The 20,386-nt window shown below is 40.3% G+C and overlaps 2 protein-coding genes across 2 annotated transcripts in view; one reads left to right on the top strand and one right to left on the bottom strand.

Moving 5' to 3' along the window:
• Nucleotides 1-12,088, top strand: part of LCP2 (lymphocyte cytosolic protein 2) — a 46,489-nt gene extending 34,401 nt beyond the window's left edge. Inside the window, exons 16-21 of the mRNA XM_032403696.1 lie at nucleotides 569-698; nucleotides 2,104-2,153; nucleotides 5,742-5,836; nucleotides 6,444-6,521; nucleotides 8,221-8,376; nucleotides 9,939-12,088. Coding sequence (XP_032259587.1) covers nucleotides 569-698; nucleotides 2,104-2,153; nucleotides 5,742-5,836; nucleotides 6,444-6,521; nucleotides 8,221-8,376; nucleotides 9,939-10,061 — 632 coding nt within the window. The 3' untranslated portion in view covers nucleotides 10,062-12,088. The remainder of the gene's footprint in view (nucleotides 1-568; nucleotides 699-2,103; nucleotides 2,154-5,741; nucleotides 5,837-6,443; nucleotides 6,522-8,220; nucleotides 8,377-9,938) is intronic.
• Nucleotides 12,089-12,193: 105 nt separating this feature from the next.
• CUNH5orf58 (chromosome unknown C5orf58 homolog) lies at nucleotides 12,194-18,684 on the bottom strand. The gene is made up of 2 exons (XM_032403694.1): nucleotides 18,165-18,684; nucleotides 12,194-12,379 (listed from the first exon to the last, which is right to left on the bottom strand). The coding sequence occupies exons 1-2, from the start codon at nucleotides 18,256-18,258 to the stop codon at nucleotides 12,228-12,230; spliced, it is 246 nt and encodes an 81-aa protein (XP_032259585.1). The 5' UTR covers nucleotides 18,259-18,684; the 3' UTR covers nucleotides 12,194-12,227.
• Nucleotides 18,685-20,386: the final 1,702 nt, after the last annotated feature.

Raw genomic sequence — 20,386 nt, 5'->3', positions numbered from 1 at the left:
GGAACCCCATAGAATCAATTATAATTGTTAAATTAGTATTAAGTAGACATACAGCAGTTGGTATACTGCATTATTTATCTGGGTTACCAAAGAGAACTGTTATGTTCATAAGTAATGGTGCAAATAACTTAATAGTACAGCAAAATTAAAAATTGCGTATATGGTTTGATAGAAAAATTTCTAATATTTATGCCTTCTAATACAGGAAAGGATCACTAACTGTAGATAAATGAGACAGCATAAAATTTGGCTTACATAAAGCAAAACTTGTGAATCATTTCTGAAATTCATATGGTTTCCAACTGACAATTTTCTGCCAAGATAGCATTTCAAAAATGAAAAAATAGGATAAATGTATATTATAGAGAATATAGAATGGCAGCATTTTAATGCACTCTAAGGTGGCAAATCATCTAGAAAAACCTTGGGAGTAGGGTTCCATCCTACCACTTCATAATTACATTTGATCTTTTGACCAGCTGTTTCTAACTTACGGGGGAGTGGTTCTGGAAGGTTCCTGGGACACTTGGTTCCTGACAATCTGTTTTATTTTTCCTTTCCCCCACAGTGCATCAAAGACCTTTGCCTCAACCCACAATGCCCTCCATGAGCTCCAATACTTTCCCTTCCAGATCTACCAAGCCATTGCCCAAGCATCCCCTCCCGTCACCTCACATGCTTGGAGCATTCTCTGAAAGGTCTGTGGTAACGTCATTCAGTGCTAACTTAACATCACACCCAGGTCCATTGATAAGAACTAATGTTCGGTGGTTTGGGGAAGAAAGAAATGAGCCAGTGGTAGTCAGGTTGGAATATTTTGGGTTTTCAGAAACAAAATCAAGCTGAGCATAAACCACCACACGTGTTAATCCGCTGCTATTCTTGGAGTCTCTGTGCTTGGGGTTGGAGGGGTACAGAATTGACTACCCCATGGTCACCCGGACAGAATGGATCCTTGGGCAGTAATGGGGAATGCTTTCACTTTGTGAATTAAAACGATCACTCAAGAAACCCAAATAATTTAAGTACTTGGAGTTCATCCAGATCTTGGATGGGAAGACCTAGCAGATGCTACAAATTCACTGCATAGGCTCTGTCCCTAGTAGGCCTGCTTTCTCAACAGCAACAGCATTTCTCAGGGCCGTCAGTGAGGCTGCCCAGAGGCAGAGGCAGGAACAGGAGAAAGATACAGGCCATTTCTACCTAAACAAGCCCGGGAGCTACTCCCTCGTGTCCTCAGAACCCCCAGCCCTTTGAGTTCATTCTCTACGATGCAGAGAGGCCCAGTCCCCACCTTCAATACGGGAGAAAACCACCAGCACGACCTCACTATGCCTGCTAGATATCTAGGTGTCTCAAAGTTTTTTCATTGTCCCTGTGTGCCTCTTGCTTTGATTTTCTGCTTTTTCTTCTCACTCTTCTAGCTGTTTTTCTTCTGCCATTTTCTCATTCTACTCCATCCCTCACTGGGCCCCAATTCTGTCCTTCCTTTGTGCTGAAGACCACTCCGTGCCATTGCTGAGCAGAGCAGACTGACAAGGTTGGGCTAGCGGGTGGGGGAATGGCTGCTCAGCACAGAGCCGGCAGCATTTTGGGGCCCCCACCAGTGCCTCCTCCCACGCCCATCCCTGAAGATACTGTTTTTGTTTGCTGCGGGGCCACCTGGCCCTCTCTGGGTTTTTCACCCAGCCACCTCCCCGCTTGTGGACCATCAGGCCCCAGGATTCACTGTTCCCAAACTACATGCCCACTCATATATATTCCTAACCAAAAGAGATGTCCTCTCCCCAGAGGATGTCTGCCATTCTCCAAACTCAAAGGTCTTAAACTGCAGCCAACTCTTAAAATAACCTTCCAATGCTTTTTATGGATTTTTGTTGTTTCGGCTTTCAGAGTCTGTTAGCATTTGGGGTAGTCCGCCTTGGGGCAGTAGTGAGATGTGCCCCATCAGCCCCTCCTCTTTGTCCAGCTGCCACGGCTTCAGGGACGGGCGGTAGTAGTCACAAACGAAGCAGCATTTTCAGTGGGTTTCCCTAACACAGCTTCCCCATCAGCCTCTTCAGCCCAACCCAACACCAATCAGTTCTTTTTCTGTCTCCGCAGTAACAGTGGTTTCCCACAGAGTGCCTCCCTGCCTCCATACTTCTCTCAAGGTTTGTACTCTGGGCTCTAGTGACCTACTCCAGGCAACATGCCTCCATGACTGGATTCCTAACCATCCCAAAGCCTTTTGGCAAAGGTTTGGTTATTTCCTAAAAGCCAGAAGATATGTTTTCTCATTCAATATGTAATTCAGTTTCTGCTGTGTGCCAGGGCTATTGGAATGCTAGGATGCTTCTACATAACACACACACACACACACACACACACACACACACACACACACACGGCCTCAGAAAGGTGGCCTTGGCCTTAATCTCGACACAGAGAGCTTTTCCTCCCTGCTGTTTTTATATGGTGCTCAGGATAGTGCTTGGCGTTCTCGATAGTTTTAGGTTTCTATAATGAATCTATCCTTGAGTTGCAAGTTGAGGAACATGTTTAAAATACAAACTAAGGGAACTCAACCCCCTAAGATTCTGATTCAGTAAGTCCGGATGAGGACCTGCATTTTTAATACCTTCTCCGGGTGTCCATGATAAGTATTTGCTGAGAGTGTTCTCAAACTTGAATATGAATACAGATCGCCTGGAAATTGTGTTAAAATTCTAATTCAGTGGGTCTGGGGTGGGATGTGAGAGTCTGCATTTCTAGCAAGTTCTAGTGTGATGCTGATACTGCTGGTCCATGGACCACTTTGAGTAGCAGCAAAGGCCTACAAGGTAGAACTAGACTGTTTATTTTTCAGCCTTAGAGACTTGCAAGTGATTGACATGTGGTAGGCAGTTTTTAAAATGTTTGTTGAATGACTGAGTGTTGAATGACTGTGGAAAGTTACCCAACTCTAGCAAATAGATTTTTCTTATGCCAGGAAACTGGCCTAGTGTTGCCAGATTTTCTGATTTTTTTTCATGAAAAACTGGAAATATGGCTTTTAATATGAAATGACCTGATTTTTATTTTATTTTTTAAAGATTTTATTTATTTGAGAGAGAGAGAGAGAGTATAAGCAGGGGGAGCAGCAGGAGCAGAGGCAGAGGCAGGCTCCCCACTGAGCAGGGAGTCAGACACTAGGCTCAATCCCAGGACCCTGAGATCATGACCTGAGCTAAAGGCAGATGCTTAACCAACAGCCACCCAGGCACCCCCAAATTACCTGATTTTTAAAGGTTGACTTAAAATTTTTATTTAATTTATTTATTTGACAGAGAGCGACACAGCGAGAGAGGGAACACAAGCAGGGGGAGTGGGAGAGGGAGAAGCAGGCTTCCCGCTGAGCAAGAAGCTGGATGTGGGGCTCGATCCGAGGGCCCTGGGATCATGACCTGAGCCAGATGTGGGGCTCGATCGGGGGGCCCTGGGATCATGACCTGAGCCGAAGGCAGACGCTTAACGACTGAGCCACCCAGGCAACCTGATTTAAAAATTTTTTAATTGCTGTGAGGAACAAAACACTTTCGTTTTGGTCATGAACACACGCAAGAACACAAGTGTGTGTTATAAACAGAAAAGTACCTTAGTACTTGAATTATGGCTCAAGGGTCAATATATATTTTTTTTTTTTTTGGAGCACATCCATTACATTCAGTTGAATACATTATCCCACAAACATGTGAGACACCAATGAAATCCATTATGTTGTCAATGTTCCCTAAGCATTTGAGGGTATAGTGAATACTATGTGGTTTCCACAGCTGCCCCCACGCCCCCTTGATTTTCCACAGTGTCCACAAGTCACTGTGTTTTGTGAACCCACATTGTGTTACTTGCCTGGCTTCTGCGGGCATCTAAGCTTCAGACACTTCACGTATAGCAATGTTTCCCAAAGTAAGTTCCACAGACCCCTAGTTTCATGGGTTGGTGGTGGGGATTATTAATGTAAATAGTTGGTTAATTTTGGGGGCAATGCTTACCTTAATCAAAATTGATCCTTTTCCCCCTAAGACTGCCAGGACACCTGGTCCTCAGTCTTCTCCTTTGGCTGCTCCCAGGTTAGGAAGATAAGGGATATTCTGTATATTGTCCAAAAAAACCCACCCCAGCTCCCTTGAGGATCTCAATAGTAAGGGTGGTGTGTGGCTGCAATAAATAGTAGTATATTGTCTGTTAAGAATATGATTTCATGGTGCTGGCCTGCAGATGCAGAAGCAGAAAAATAATTCCTCAACTCTAAAGGAGCTATGCAATATAGGCCTTGTTTATATTCGTTAACTATATAGTTAACTATATAGTTTCTTTCATTCAATACACAGTATAAAGTGCCTGCCATGTTGGACTGCAAAGGTAGGGGTAGGGAAAATCTGTTTAGGCTTTGGGAGCCTTAAGAAGACATCTCAACAGTTCAGGGCAGTCTGATCTGCTTATTTTGAAGCAGGGAACACCATGGTGAAGAATTCTGCTAGCCTGGCCCCGGGGACCTCAGCCCTTCCCGGGTAATTCTCCTGGCTCAGTGGCCTGGATCAGCAGTTTGCCATTTGGGGCCTATTGTTGATGGAGGAACAACAACCTGGTTTCCTTCGGGAACCACCTGGAGTGCTTGTTAAATGCAGATTGGGTGATTCAAATCCCCCTCCCCCACCCCAGGGGTTCTTAACTTATGCGGAATAATGTTTGGGAAATCACAGGTTCAAGTCCTGGCCCTGCCACTAAAAGCACGGCGTTTGTTCAGGCTCTCGGAGTCTCTGTTCCCTCATTCTCAGAAGATAATACACATCTTGCGGTGTTGCTGTGAGGATTAAAGGTAGGGTATAGGGGTGCCTCACTTAAGGCCTGGGCAGAGTCATGCTGAATAAATATGTGTTGAACAATGAGTGAATGACACATGAATAATTCAGAGAACATTCAGCTCACAGAATTTTTCAGTTCTTAACAGCTGTTCTGGCATACAGAAAACAGCCTTGGCGATTACAAATCAACACAAACCTTTGCTGAGATTAGGAAACACATTCTCAGACTCAGAAAGTTTCAGGGAAGCGTAAACAAGACAATAAGGTGTTAGGGAAGGTGAGACACGAATGCTGGGTAACTTAGAGGCACCTCACAGACTTCCTGACTGATGGGGTAGTTTAGGGTCTTCTGTGAGAGAGGAGCACTTCTACCTCTTTAGGAAACTCAGTTAGGAACAGTAGGTAGCGAACTCTGTTCTAGAGGCTAACAACATTCTCAAGGTAATTTCACCTTGTCTCGGGTAACTTACATTTCTTATTGTGTAGACAAATGAGGACCTAATTCTCTTTATTACTGCATGTCACCATATCAGTGGTTGGGAGTCCATTCTGGGTGTGCTGGAGCCAATGAAAAGATCAGTCTCTTGAATATTCTTTTTGATGATCACATTAAAACTACTGTGACTTTTTCATTAGTGGACTAGTTATTTTATAGTATGTGACATGCACATTTAAGAAATCACTCAAATTTGTGCAACTGTCCTCAAAATTTCACTGACATGGCTATCGAATGATGCCTGAAGAGTCAACAGCCCTTATAGTTTTGAACAGGTGAAAATTATTTTTGAAGCTATGGCTTCTTAAAATGTTAATTGTTGGGAACAATTGCAAGGGCATTTTAGGGGGAAATGTGTGATGACAGAAATGAAAAGTAGCTTACAGCAAGATAACTTTCAAAATGCTGTACTTTTGAAGGCCTTAGCAACAGACCACCTCCTAGAGCTGAAGGAAGAAACTTCTCCTTGCCAGTTCCGAACAAACCTCGATCACTGTCTCCTGGGGAAGAAGAGGTAATTAAGCATATGTTTTAATTTTCTCTTTTTCCTAGCAAATAACCGGAATCTCCCATTTGATACTCTTTTGTATTTTTATTATTATTTTAAATTACCCTTAATTTTTTTTTTAGTGAATTAAAGGGGAGGATCCAGATGAAAAATAGGTTCTTTTTCCTTGGTGTTTTTTCAGACTCTTCCAATAGCAAATGTGTGTTTTGTATTTAACAAAGAGAAAAATAATCCTATTTTTCACTGGTTTTCTAGCTTATGACCTTGAATAAGTCACTTAACTGCTCATTAACCCAGATTTTTCATTAAGTGTATTATACTAACCTGAGGAAATTATTACATCTATATCTTTCCTGATTAAAGCTTCCATTATATATGCAATGCTTATTCACAACTACCTTTGCAACCAGTGTCATGATAAAAAGCAGTTCATGCAAAATATCTTCTACTTAGCCCCACCTACGTGATTCCATTTTCAAATTAAGAAAACAAATGTTTCAAAGATCATGGAATTGAGGTGGTGATTTATGAAAATGATTACTTGGAGGCTTTTCTTTTCACTTACATATGTAACTGCAAAATTTATTCCATTTTAAAAAATTTACATTTTCAGAATTCATTAAATGAAGAATGGTATGTTTCTTACATTACCCGACCAGAGGCAGAAGCTGCTCTTAGGAAGATAAACCAGGTACTGTGCTAAAGTTTATTTTTAAGTAGTTATAAATATTAATGGAAGGAGAAAAGGGGAACTGGCTTTTACTGAGGACCAGTTATGGGCTAGGAATTCTGCTAGGTGATATTCATGCCGTTAGGCCAAGGGAACCCATTAGTGACAGCTTTACACTTACGAGCATCCTATTCCTAGAATCTGGGAAAAATCTAAATTAAGGCAGTCATTCGGCTGGCAGAATCTGAGGAGATTTTATTAACGGAAAAGGTCTATCTTGTCATAGGAAGCATACTTTATCAAAAGGAGACTCTTTCCCCAAAATTCTCACAGCTTACTGGTTCCATCTTCATTTTTAATACACAATTGGCCATTCACACTGATGTGAAGGGATTCCTATGGAGAGAGGCAACAAAAACTTTTTGCCCTTTCCCCTAGAAATTTCTAGTTTAACCAGATCTCCTGTGGTTTGGTGCTGAACCTTAACCTTAAATCTATATATCCGAGAAAGAAAAGCAAAGATCCTTCATCTCTCACATCTTGAGTCTACAAGAATAGTTCTCAATCTTAGCTGCACATTTAAATCACCTGGGGAGCTTTAAAAATTCTGATTCCTGGGTTTCACCTGGAGAGATTCTGATTTAGTGAGTTAGGTGTTCTCTGTGGGTTCTGGGAGTCTTCAAAACTCTAAATTCTAAATTCTAGGCTGTGAATCACTGGTCCACAGGTATATCTGTTGAATAGAAGAGGTTCTGAATGGAATTTACTCAGTCGAAATAAAAAGAACAAAGGAAAGCCATTATTGCAGATTGCAGATTGATGGCTATTTAAAGCCATCTTGATTCAATACACAAGGGAGTATTTTAAAGCTGCCCTACTAATTAATTCTATTTTAATATTAGATCTTTACAGTATTAATATTAGGTAGCAATAATTTATGGAATGACATTTTAAAGTACAGGACAAATCACAACACTATTTTAATAAGTAGGAAAAAAAGTGCTAACACAAGATGGTCCACATTTGTTGATGGTCAGGTGTTTAATGATGAACATGTGGAGATCATGAGGTTTTTAAATGGGTGAATTTTATAGGCATTTGCATGTTTTATGACTTTGGCTATGGAAAGAAAGGGTTAAGGAATTAGCTCCCAGGAGTAGGAAGACAGATCTTTAGTTAAACCAGTAAAGTCCTTTATTTTGTCTGGCCCTTTATCCACTCAACCACTTAGTATTTATTTTATTACTGAAAAAAGGGATTTCTTTTTCATCAAGAGACTTCAATTTGGAAATTTCTCTGACACAATCTTTGCTACCTCTTGACAACCAAGAAATCCGTGACACAGGGGACTATAACCGTTCACGGAACTAAATGGTCACTGACTTGTCAACTGGTTAAGTTTCCAGACTCTAGAGGCTTCTCTACTGCTCTTACAGGCAAGAGAAGTAATGACATTTACTGGGGTACCTGGGTGGCTCAGTCAGTTAAACAGCCGAATCTTGATTTTGGCTCAGGTCATGATCTCAGGGTCCTGGGATCGAGCCCCGAGTTGGGCTCCCTGCTCAGCAGTGAGTCTGCTTGAGGATTCTCTCTGCCTCTCCCTCTGCCCCTCTCTCCACTCATGCCCTCGTGCTCTCTCTCTAAAATAAACAGTTAGGTTAAAAAAAAAAGAAGTATGGACATTTGCTGCTCACATAATAACAGGAATTTATTCTTTTAGGATGGCACTTTCCTGGTTAGAGACAGCTCTAAAAAAACAATAGCAAATCCATATGTCCTCATGGTGTTGTACAAAGATAAAGTTTACAACATCCAGATCCGTTATCAAGAGGAAAGCCAAGTTTACTTGTTGGGAACTGGACTCCGAGGGAAAGAGGTAAGGAATTCCAGTTGCAAAATTTCCCCAAATCCTCTGTTTATGCCTTTCCACATACTTGCCAATATGAAACCTTGCTGTAACATTCTTTGGGAAGGTCCATACTATATGGCAACATTTGAGTTAAATCACATTAGTGAAGCCCTTCCTTTACTGGAAGGAAATAAATAACAGTAGCTATCTGTGCCATAGAGTCTTTCTTATATCTTTTATTCCAAATAGTCTAAAATCACATGTATACCTTTTAAAATTAAAAAATTAAGACTTAAATTAAAAAATATATAGTTAGATGGTGTCAAAGGGAAGTCCCTTCTATCATTCACCTCTGTAACATAATTTTAATGTAAGATTGCAGTGTATTTATGAGGCTATATTTTAAAATTGACATCTGGAAAAGGGTAAAAAAAATAGAATTCTTGTTGTGGAGATTATTTAAATATTTGGGTCATTTCTCACTTAAAATGGAGGCTTGGCCAATGAAGGTGGCCAAACTGCCAAAGAAATTTTCCTCTGTTTGGCCAATGTTTACGCTAATTCCTTTTTGGATGGTAACCAAAAACACTGCTTTTGCAAAGGAAACTAAAAGCTAAACTTAAGCCCCAAACATGTTCTTTAAGTTCAAAGTTCCAGGAGGAGGATCAGCTGAATCAAACATTTCCAGAATGAAAAACAGCTAACCCTTAACTTCCACTTCACTCCACATATTTTTAAGTTATAATCATGCAAATGAGTAGGGAAAAACACATGCTTCGGATCAAATGTTTCAAACACTGGTTCAGTGTGGCGAGAGCTGCATAGATGCTAGAGGGGCGAAGAGGTCTGCCCTCCAGAATTTCTGTTGGTCTGGTGGGAAACCGTAAGTACAAACCACACGTTGCAGCGTACTGGAGGGAGGCATCCAGCCCAGTAGTCTCGGAGGAAGTGCATAATGCTGTCTGCAGTACCTGTGTGATTCTGACCTATGTCTAGAAGGATGGATGGGTTTTCTTCCAGTCTGGCCATCAGGGATAAGGTGATGAAGGCAATGGGTGCAAAGACTTGGCTGCAGAGCCTTTGCGAGCGGGAGGTGGCAGTGAGGACACAGCAGAGAGATCATGAAGGAACCATTCATTCTGCCATGCCATGGATATCAGTTCCAGACATCGGGACGCTGTCTGACCTCCTGATTCCTTATACCTCCTCACACTATTAGTCACTACTAAGAGTGAAGTAGAGATACAGAAACCAAAATCAAAGACCCAAACAGAGCAATCCTAAGGCAAAGGCATTATAATTAGACCTCTTATTTATGACCCCCATAAAGTTAAAATTTATATATATATAACATAAATATAAATATATATAGTCTTTTATCCATAATTTGTTGGATGTTAAAGAATTATTTTTTCAAAGTTCTATAGCAGAAATTATTAAAATATTTGCCAAGTACTACATTTTTTTTTCTCACCATCCTCATGACTTGAAGAGGTAGGAAATTATGCAGATGATAAAAAAAAACCTGAGGGTGAAATTCATGCTACTCATTTCAATGTTGATTTATCTCCTTATTTTGAATTTTTCAGGACTTCTTGTCTGTGTCAGATATTATTGACTATTTCAGGAAAATGCCACTTCTGCTCATTGATGGGAAGAACCGAGGCTCCAGATATCAGTGCACGTTAACGCATTCTGCAGGTTATCCCTAGCAAGTTAGCCAAACAAATGAACCTTCCTCCTGCCTCTGTTGCCAGCCTGGGAAGATCAGTCAACCGTGGTGAATGGACAAACACTTAGAACTGAATCAAACCCCTCAACATGAGCACAAGGTTTTGACCTTTCGCATAAAAAAGTGTTTGAAATGAAGACTGTCAAGTATCTCATAATTTATTTATTCTTCTTCAATGTTTGTAAAGTGCATGAGTTAATACTGTTCACACTTGAAGTCTAGTAGTGCACTGTAATAATTCATTTAAAAGAATGTGTATTTTGGAATACCCATTTCAAAGTACAGTAGTTTATATAGTTACAGAAATAATTTGAGGCAAGTTTAAAAACACTGAAACAGTAATAGTTTTTGATATCACATAAAACTGATTTTTTTAATAGCCAAACCTTTGTTAGTCAGAGGCAATCCTCAGTTTTATACATATAATTTGAAAATTTCTAAAATTCACTTTCTCAGCAGCAATAATTTAAGAGGCTTCGAACTATTTCATCCTTTCTTATTTGGTGTTTTTTGCTGGGGGGATTTTTGTGTACTTTTTAATGAAAAGATATATGCATAATGGGATAACTTCCTAGGATTAAAATTAATTTTCCTTTTGCTTTACTTTTGTGTTCCTAAAACTATTGACTTTGTTTAGTCCGTACTATTATATTTTTGTTTTAAAGCAAATTTAAGCTACAAATACTGAAAGTAATCATTTTAAATTTAGAGATGAGGCTTTGGTGTCAAATACGTCTGGATATAAGTGCATCATATCCCAACACCCACATCCCACCTCCTCTGCAATTCCCCACAACTCCAAAAGCATTTTCAAGTGATGTGGATTTTACCAGTCTTCCAGCAAAGATGAAAGAGCATTGCATATACACAGAAAAATGTGATCAGACTTGCCTATTAGATGCCTTCCTTCTATCTCTTTTATCCCCTGACAACTCTACCATAAAGCCCTTCTCTTCATCATTCCTAAAAAGGCTTTATAGATCCTTTGAAGCAACACAGCTCTTTTCTTCAGCTTACTTATCTCACTTAACAGACAGTAGTAGGTATTCAGCACAACAAAAACCAGGCATTTGGTTGTTCTTCAAGTTTTCCCCTTGGGGGCCTTGGTTATTATTCCACAACTTTCATTAACGACAAAAATTTTCAGCTTCTCTACTTAATCTGCAAGTTTTCTGAGGGGCAAAGAAAGATATCTTGCCTCTTCATTTTCATAAGTTAATTAATAGAACATCAGAAGGGAGCTTAGACGTCACCTGGTTAAAACTGATAATTTGCTAAGATAACAGGTATGTGGAGACTTTTAACCAATGATGATGATAATGTTTCATCAAGCTTCATCCTTACAAACTGGGAGTTCTCAATTTAGGGTCCAGAGCTAGGGAGTTCTAAAGCTGAAAAATCTTCATTCATTTCCATGTTTATTCAACGGGATTTCAACAAGCATTTAATTAGTGCCTATTCTGTGTTAAACACTGAGTTGGGTGGTGAGGATAGCAGACACTGTGAGCTGATCTTGTGTCTTGCTTTAGGGCCTACTGTCCTTTATGTTTGAAAATCTCTGAAATGAAAGAGGTCATAGATTTCAAAGCAACTATTTGGTAGTGAATCATGTCCGCTGCCATGTCTCTACCCTCTTCTACCTGCCATATGTAGGAAACCAGTCTAACAGAAGAGGATAAAGTCAATGCACAGAAATAGAACCAGGTTATAAACAGATGATAAATTAGTAGAGTCCCTGACATCTATTTCAACCGCTTCCAAGTCACATGACCCAATAAATGCTTCAGCTAACTTGAGTTGTTTTTGGCACTTGTTACCAGGAGAGATCTGATTAATACAAATTCATACCATCCACTTCTAATTTGGTTAACTCTCTTTCAATCTGAGCCAAATTCAAGCATAAAGTAAAGGATAAGCAATGCCCCATGGCCAATTTCCTATATCATATTCTTGCCACTAGTGAAATGAATTAGCCATTCTTCGAAACATTAAAACAATAAAACAGAATATTAAATAATTATTTACAACTCATCATATTTTTATTTTGTTTTTTATCATATTAAATATATTAGTAGACTCAATTCTCCCAGATACATGTTAATTCTACAATAAATACAGTTACAAATTCACAACAAACAAAAAGAAATCAGATAGAAAAACTGGTAGAAGCAAAGGATACATCTGATATTTTAGATTCTTCAAAGAGGGGGGTTTTCCCTTCTGGTTCCTGTAAGTCATCTGTCTTCACAGGATGATTAAAATGTAAAGTAAGGTCACAAAGCAGCAACTGGGAGAGTTCTGTGTAAAACAAAATAATAGAAGATACTGTCTTGGAGCACATATGTCATAGACAACTATTATTACTTTTTTTTAAAGATTTTATTTTGGGGGGGTGCCTGGGTGGCTCTCAGTTGAGTGTCTGACTCCTGATTTCAGCTCAAGATCTCAGGGTCCTGAGATGGAGCCCCGTGTCAGGCTCTGGTTTCAGCTCGGGAGTCTGCTTGAGATTCTCTCTCTCCCTCTCCCTCTTCCCTTCGCCCCGCTCGAACTCTATCTCTCTCTAAAATAAATAAAATCTTTGACACAAAAAAGATTTTATATTTACATAATCTCTATACTCAGTGTGGGCCTCGAACCCACAACCCTGACTTCAAGAATTGCACAGTCTACCAACCGAGCCAGCCAGGTGTCCCTATTATTACTTTTAGTAGCTATTTCTAATTCTTAGTTTTCTCCTAAGTGATTATTGATCAGACCACAATTAAGTGTGCCCCATTTTGACTTAAAGTCAAATTTATATACTATAAAATAAGCATGGCATAAAAACTAACTAGAAGGCTCCACTATCTTACTAAACTGCAACTTGATTTATACAAATTTGATTTATGCTTTTTGTAAAGTTACTATTTTTGTGTTATATGTTATGTATAGAGAATCAAATAGGTCTATAAAGCATGTTACAAATATTAGCAGTTCCTATCTCCAAGAGGCAACCACTTTTAACTTTTTTTTCTTGCTCATATTGTTTTTGTTGCTTTTGTTGTTTTGTGTGTGTCTGTGTTTGGTGTCTTTTGGTTTTGTTTGGGGGGCAGGTATTTACTTCCATATCTCTAAATGACATTCATATTTTATTTTTTCAACTGTAGGTATTATCTATGTGCTTCTGACTACAGAAGATTATGATATAGTTCTTTTCACTCACCCCCCACTCCCCCAGAGTGTACTTAAGAGTACAGTATTTTTTTATTTTTATTTTTTTAAAAGATTTTATTTGTTTATTTGACAGAGAGAGAGATAGCGAGAGCAGGAACACAAGCAGGGGGAGTGGGAGAGGGAGAAGCAGGCTTCCCACCGAGCAGGGAGCCCGATGCGGGGTTCGATCCCAGGACCCTGGGATCATGACCTGAGCCGAAGGCAGATGCTTAACGACTGAGCCACCCAGGTGTACAATTTTTGTTAGCTCAATATTTAAAGGTTAAAACGTTTTGATTATATAAATATTCTCCACAGCTGAGCCTTGCAGTACATTTCCCTTCCTGCATGGTGCCACCCAATCAGTTAGTAATTTTCTTGTCTTCACTGCTTAATTATCATAAATATATCCCAAATCTTCCCCAGTTGGGCCGATCTCCTTCAAGTATATAGTCAGATGCCTTAGCTATCTGATTGTTGAAAGTCTCTCCTCTCCTAGAGCCTCATGATCTACTCTAGTCTGGACTGCTTGCTCTCTAGAACTGCAGTACAGCACACATCTGGAAACTCCCTTCACCATTATCCTAGGGACTTCTTTCCTCCCTCCCTTGTGTGGAGTATCCTTTTCCCAGAATCTCATTTCTTTCTCTTTTGGTCTGCTACCTTGTTTGGTGGAATATGACCTCAGTAATCAGTAAGTTTCTGAAGGGGGAAAAATTTTATGTCTGAAAATTTCTCTCTTTATACCAATGCTTTAATAGATTGACTATAGAAATACAGGTTAGAAATCATGTTTCTTCAGATTTCCAAGGCCTTGCTACATTGTCTTCTAGTTTCCAGTGTAGCTTTGAGAATTTTCATGATTCTAATCCTTAAACATTGTTTCTCTTTAGAAACTTCAAGGATTTTTTGTTCTTCCAGAACAAAATTTCACAGTATTGTACTTGGGGGTCTACTTTCAACCACCATGTTGGCCTCTTTCATTATAGAAACTGCTCTCCTTCAGCTCTTTAAATTTTTCTCAGATTAGTTCTTTAATGAATTCCTCCCTGTGCAGTGTCTGCGTTCTTTTTTTTATAACACTCCTGTTTACTGAATGTTGAACTTCCTTGACTGATCTTATAATTTTTTTCTCCCTAAAACTTTCCACCTCTATTTTTTTTCCCTCTAGGGGATTCTCCTTTTATCCTTAAACCCTTCCACAGAGGTTATTTCTATTGTCTCACTTAATTTCCAAGAATTCCCTTCTCTAAAATTTTTTTATAGGATCATGTTCCTGTTTCATGGTCATAGCATCTTCTTTTACTTCTCCTCAGCTGTTGATAGTTTCTTGGGAGTTTTCATCTTAATTCATGATTTCTGTTTCTTCCTCATTGATGAAATCCATGTATTGACTTTGTCTCTGCTTTTCATATTAGATGCTTTCATCAAATATCTATTGCTCCAGAGCTATCTGCTTACATTTAAGACCATGGCAGTAAAGACAACTGGAAACTCTGTGCCTATGGTAGCCTGTCCTGGGGGGTGAGCTGGCTGGGTATTTTGTTGGGGGAAATCTCTGCTCTCAGTGTCTTTAGATTTTTTTCTCTTAGGCTAGTCAGATTCCTGAAAGAAAAATCTGCTTGAGGGTGTAAATCTGGCTGCCAATGTTTTGTAGCCAAGTGGGAAGAGAAAGCTGGGAGTCTTGTAATTCAGTATGTAAACTTTGTCTTAATATCTTTGTTTTCAGTACAGTACTCTTTGCCTCAACTTGTGGCTAATGGCTCCAGGCCAGAGATCCTGTCAGGGAATAAACTCAACTCTTCTGTCATAGAAAAGGAACAGTTGCCTAGTTCAGAGAGGGGAAGAGAATTTAGGGGTCTACAACAACTTCTTCTTCTTCTTCTTCTTCTTCTTCTTCTTCTTCTTCTTCAGAGAGAGAGAGAGAGAGAGAGAGAGAGAGAGAGAGAGGTGGAGGAGGCACAGAAGGAGAGTAAAAGTTTTTTAAATTAAAAAAAAGAGAGAGAGAGAGAGTCTCAAGCAGGCTCCATGCCTAGCGCAGAGCCTCACGCAGGGCTCCATCTCATGACCCTGAGATCATGACCTGAGCTGAAATCAAGAATCAGATGTTTAATTGACTGAGCCACCCAGGTGCCCCTTTTTAATATCTATCTATCTATCTATCTATCTATCTATCTATCTATCTATCCATCCATCCATCCATCTCTCTAGGGTCTACAACTTCTTAAACATTTAACCAGCCTTCCTGTTCTTAACCCCACCTTTACCCCCACGTCCTGAGGATTCTGGTGCCACCATATGCTGAGTCTTCATTGGCTCTACCCAGCCAGCTCACAGATCAGATTTTTGGACTTTAGGGTTCAGACTTTTCTGTTTGCTTCCATTTGCTTTCTGTTTCACTGTTACCTTTTTTTGAGAGCTCTTTACCTTGTGCATTTTTGTCTCTCTAAAATCACTTTAAATTTAAATCTCAGGTTTCTTTGTGACTAGTTGTGTGATCTAGGAAGAGTAGTTAACCTCTCTATGTCTGTTTCTCTATTTGTAAATGCCAGTGGTAGTATTTTCTTCCTCACAAGGTTGTAATGACAATTGAGTCCATTTATACAGAGCTCTTGGAAGAGCATCTGGATTATGGTAAATACTATGTGTCAGCTATTGACATTATTATTGAGCAAAGGAAGTGTGGCTAAAAGGAGTGCTGTTCATTTAATCTTCCATGTTTACCAGAAGTCTGCCCTCTGACTCCAGCTCTACAAGCCCCTATAGCCTAACTGCCTGACTTACCCCACAGCTTCTCAGGAACACATTCATCACATTTCTATTTTACTTCACGAAAAAATAATCCCCAAGTTAGAACAGTTAATCAAGTTGGAGAAAAATCTAAAGCTTCTCTGTTTTAAATGAACACAAGTATCCAGACACCAATTATTCATTTAATAAACATTTCCAAGAACCTATTATATCAAGGTGCTATGTTAAGTGCCTGGAAGACCCTTAAGGGGCTTACAGTTGAGCAGGGATAGGAAAAGTAAGTAAACATGCAATTACAACACAGTGTGATAGATGATATGAAAAGGTAGAAGAGATAACATGCTTGCTTAAAAAAATTTTGCCAGTGTAAGTAACCTTGACTACTAAGTAGCAGTTAACCTGGCTGGGTGGAGGTGGGGGTGCAGCAGTGGGCATTTCAGAAGATGCATGTGTTATTAAGGTACAGATACGAATGAAGAGCAAATATGTAGCTCAGAAAATGGTTCGGTATGGCTGAAGCACAGAATGTGCAGGGATAAAAGAATGATAAGATACTGGAGAGGTAGGCAGGGGCCTGATCTCAAGAGGTCTTATAGTCCATTCTAGGAGGTTTGTTGGACTTTATTCTGGGGCAATAGTGAACGAATGAGAGTTTTCAGGAGATTCACATTTTAGAAAGGAAATCCTTAACTGTATTGTTGAGTTTGGTTTTGAGGGGTGATGAATTAAGCAAAGATAACGAGATTTCTTTACATCAGATTCCTCAGAGCCTTTGTTAATATGTACTGTGAATTTTTGAGAGAAATATACAGCATAAAGCGCTTCCCAAATTTATTTGACCCTAATAATGTGGACTCTGTTCTTACTGCACACCACTTATTAACATCTCTTGAGACAGCAGGGTTCGAATATCAAAATCTGGGAAATGTGGCACCCACTATCTGGTGCCTAACTAACAAGCACTTCCCTCTTGTTTTTGGTGGTACAACGTGATTCCATCTGAGGTGATCCTTTCCCCAGCTCCAGCAGTAAGTCCTGACTGGCCCAAACTGATCTTGGCCGTCCCATCCCCCTTAACAGCAGCTGATGTAGGCATATGCATTCGATGCAAATGTGGCCATGAAAGGAAAGGGAAACTGTGCTGGAGGGACTGAGGAAAGGCTTTTGCAGTCTGTCGATGGCCACACCTGCAGGTAATGACTGAATGATAAACAGAGCGAACATAACAGAGGAGATAAATGGGAAGAACCTGGTATGGTCAGAAGCCTTTAAAATTCTGAATTAACTCTGCGACTGCCCTACCTTGGATCTCTTACTTCCTTGTTGTATAAGCCACATTAAGTCGATATTTTGTGACTTTTATAGCTGAATTCCTTGTAACTGACAGAGAGGTTATCTTTAAATATCCAAGAGCTGTCATAAGAAGAGTAACTACATAGTCAGTGTAGTTTCATGTTTAGAAATAGGACAAGTGTGTGAAAGGAAGACGAGAATGGATTTCAGCCAGTCCATAAGGAGGAACCATCTAAAAAGGAAGAGGCTGACTGGTGAGAGAGGGAGTTCTCCAACAGAGGAAATTTTGGTCAGGGATAAATTGTCCCTAGAAATATTCAATCATGGAAATGTTACATGTCTGGGATAAAATAACAGAATGTCCGTGAGGTGAGTGACTAAACATCATGAACTGTACGGTCTAATCCTACTCTATGAATCTGTTTAAAATGAAGAACCCTGAACTCACAGAATCAAACAAACTTATAATTTTAATTTGGAAGGAACCTTAGGGGCTTGGTAAAGATTAATGGATAGAGACACTGAATTTTGCAGAACGTGACATCATCGTGCAATAGTTTATTGAAGGGAAGGAAGGAAAGTAAATAAATTTAAAGAGGTTAGTTAGACAACATCATAAGCTTGTTAGTGTCAGGGATGGGAATTCAAGTCTGCTAACTCCCAGGAAAATTTTCAAACATAATTCATCTTTAGAATCTAGTTCATATTACAATGTCAACATTTCTTAAGAAGTAGAGAAATCCTAATTAGTAGGCAAATTCAGTTACATCCCGCAGAAGCACAATTTGGCTCTATTGTTTGTTTTATAACTATGGCATACATTTTAATTCGGGGATTCCATACTTACCTTTCATCTTCTTCAACTCTGAAGAAATTGTGTTAATGTTTTTAATTATGGCTTCCACATTTAGCTCATGGTCAGGAACATTATTCTTAAACATCTGATTTTAAAAGAGAAACAAAATGTATAAATTAGAAGCATTTACGTGCACTTTGAAAATACTTAAAGCTTTGGTATTTCTAAAAGGAAAATCTGTTATTTCAGAACTGAAATAATTCTGAAATGATAGTCAACATAACGGTTAAAATTCTAGTATAGTAAGGCATCAACTTGTTCATATTTTCCAACTGAAGACACCTCTAACTAGAATTCTTCTTTAATGAAACCAGATAACAAGATGGGGCCCTTACAATGGAAATGCAGAGGTCCCCTTTTCAGAAAGCCTCAGCACTTACAAACTACCTTATAATTGAGTAGTCGTATAAAAGTTTCTCTATTTTTGTTTATGTAAGACAGTGTATTCTTCTAATTGATTCTTGAATGACAGGGTCCACATTAAAACTCTAAGTTCATAGTAAAACTCAAAGTAAGATTCAATTATACTTCATAAACTAAGAAGATGGCAAAAGGACCACTTTTATTTTAGCTTTGGGAATTAGGGCAATACACTTTTTAAAAATTCTGGTTAACTAAAATGTGTAAATCAACAGGTTACCATGTTATATGTACAGTACCTATTTTTTTAACCAACTGTGCCAGGTACAAATACATAAACAGGTGGTTCACTAGAAACTAATCTTAGCCATTCAAATCTCTCAAAATGACTTGAAAAAATAAACCACAATTAGCATACACCACTCCAGCAGTGTGAAAGGCAGGCAGTTATGGGTCAGGCTGCTTGTCCAAAATAATGAAAATAAACTAACCGTTAAGTCAATTTCTTGTCTCTGCTTTCTCCTGAGTCGAGGAATTTATCCTACTTCACTCACTTTAGAGCCACTACAAAGGTATAAAAATTTCGTTTTCCAATGAATAAAATATATTTTGCATCCATCTACAATACCCTAGAAGCCATAAAGGGAATGGTAGCTATCTTACTTGGTTGGGTATAACAAATCAAAAGATTTGTGTTTGGGATCGGGGGGAAGAAAAGCTGATTAAAATAAAGAGGGTGGAGAAAGTGTAATTAAAGAGCTTTAAAAATGAGGAATGGTTGTAAAAAAAAAAATTAAAATTAAAAAACCTAGAGAGAAGTAGAAACTACATGGATAGAGAAATGTCCAAGAAAGTTGACCCTCCCATCCCGGGTCTGGTTATCCAGCACCCTCGAGTGTGCCCTTGCACGGGTGGGGTCGGAAGGCAGAGCCGGGGCTGGACCCCACTGGACTGGAGAGAGGTCAGAGGTGTGTCAAGCCTTCCGTGGAGATCTCAGGTAGGCCATCGCTCAGAGAGAAAGGAGAGGCCGGTCAAAGGGCATTCCCCAGAGGTGAGAAGTGGTGAGCGGGCTCTGGGGACAGAGGGACTAGTGGAATCAGAGGCCGCGATACCGTAGACAGAAGGCACTAATGCAACTAAGGCACTGACCTCCAGCCAGAAGGCCGGGAGGCAGGGTCCAGGCCCTCGTCCTGAGAAGCGAGGATCATCCCCACAGCTGTGGTTCTAAAGGCCAACCCCTCCCTCTCATCCCAACCTACACCAGTGAGGAGCCCCAAGGTGCCGCTGGCCCGCCCAACCGCCACTTGGGGACTGAAGATACCCTCGAGGTTTCCACAGCCCTCCTGCTCCCAAACCGGATCAGGACGATGCAAAACGCACTCCGCGTGACCCTGGCCTTGGGACAACCACCGGCCCCTTCTGGAACCCACGGATGCCTGTGAGGAGCCCCGGGCCCTTGGGGGCCCGCCCATTTGGAGGCTGACGGTGGAGTCTGAGGCAGCCTGCACATTTCAACAGCCTTCGCCTTGCCCCCAAACCGGATTAGGATTTATTGAAAACCCAGTACCCTTGGCTGGCCCACAAACCAACCCCGTGAGGACCCACCTGGCCAACCGTCACCAAAGCTCTGACAGCAGGTGGGGTGGAGCCGACTGTGAATAGGAGGACTGTGCATCCTGATTGGCCAGCTTCTCTGCCTGCTGCATCCTGGGAGTTGTAGTCCCAGGCACGGCCCCTGCCGAGAAGGTGCTGGGTGCTGAGCTGGAAGGGACTGGCGCGGACCTGTGGGCAGAGAGGGCGGGTGGAGAAGGCGCTGACATTTTTGCTTCCAGTGTGCCAGGCACTGTGGTAGG

This window comes from Phoca vitulina, unplaced genomic scaffold (assembly GCF_004348235.1).
Source record: "Phoca vitulina isolate PV1807 unplaced genomic scaffold, GSC_HSeal_1.0 scaffold6, whole genome shotgun sequence".
Classification (NCBI taxonomy): domain Eukaryota; kingdom Metazoa; phylum Chordata; class Mammalia; order Carnivora; family Phocidae; genus Phoca; species Phoca vitulina.
The sequence above is the reverse complement of the archived record's forward strand: the minus strand, read 5'-3'. Positions and strand labels throughout refer to the sequence as shown.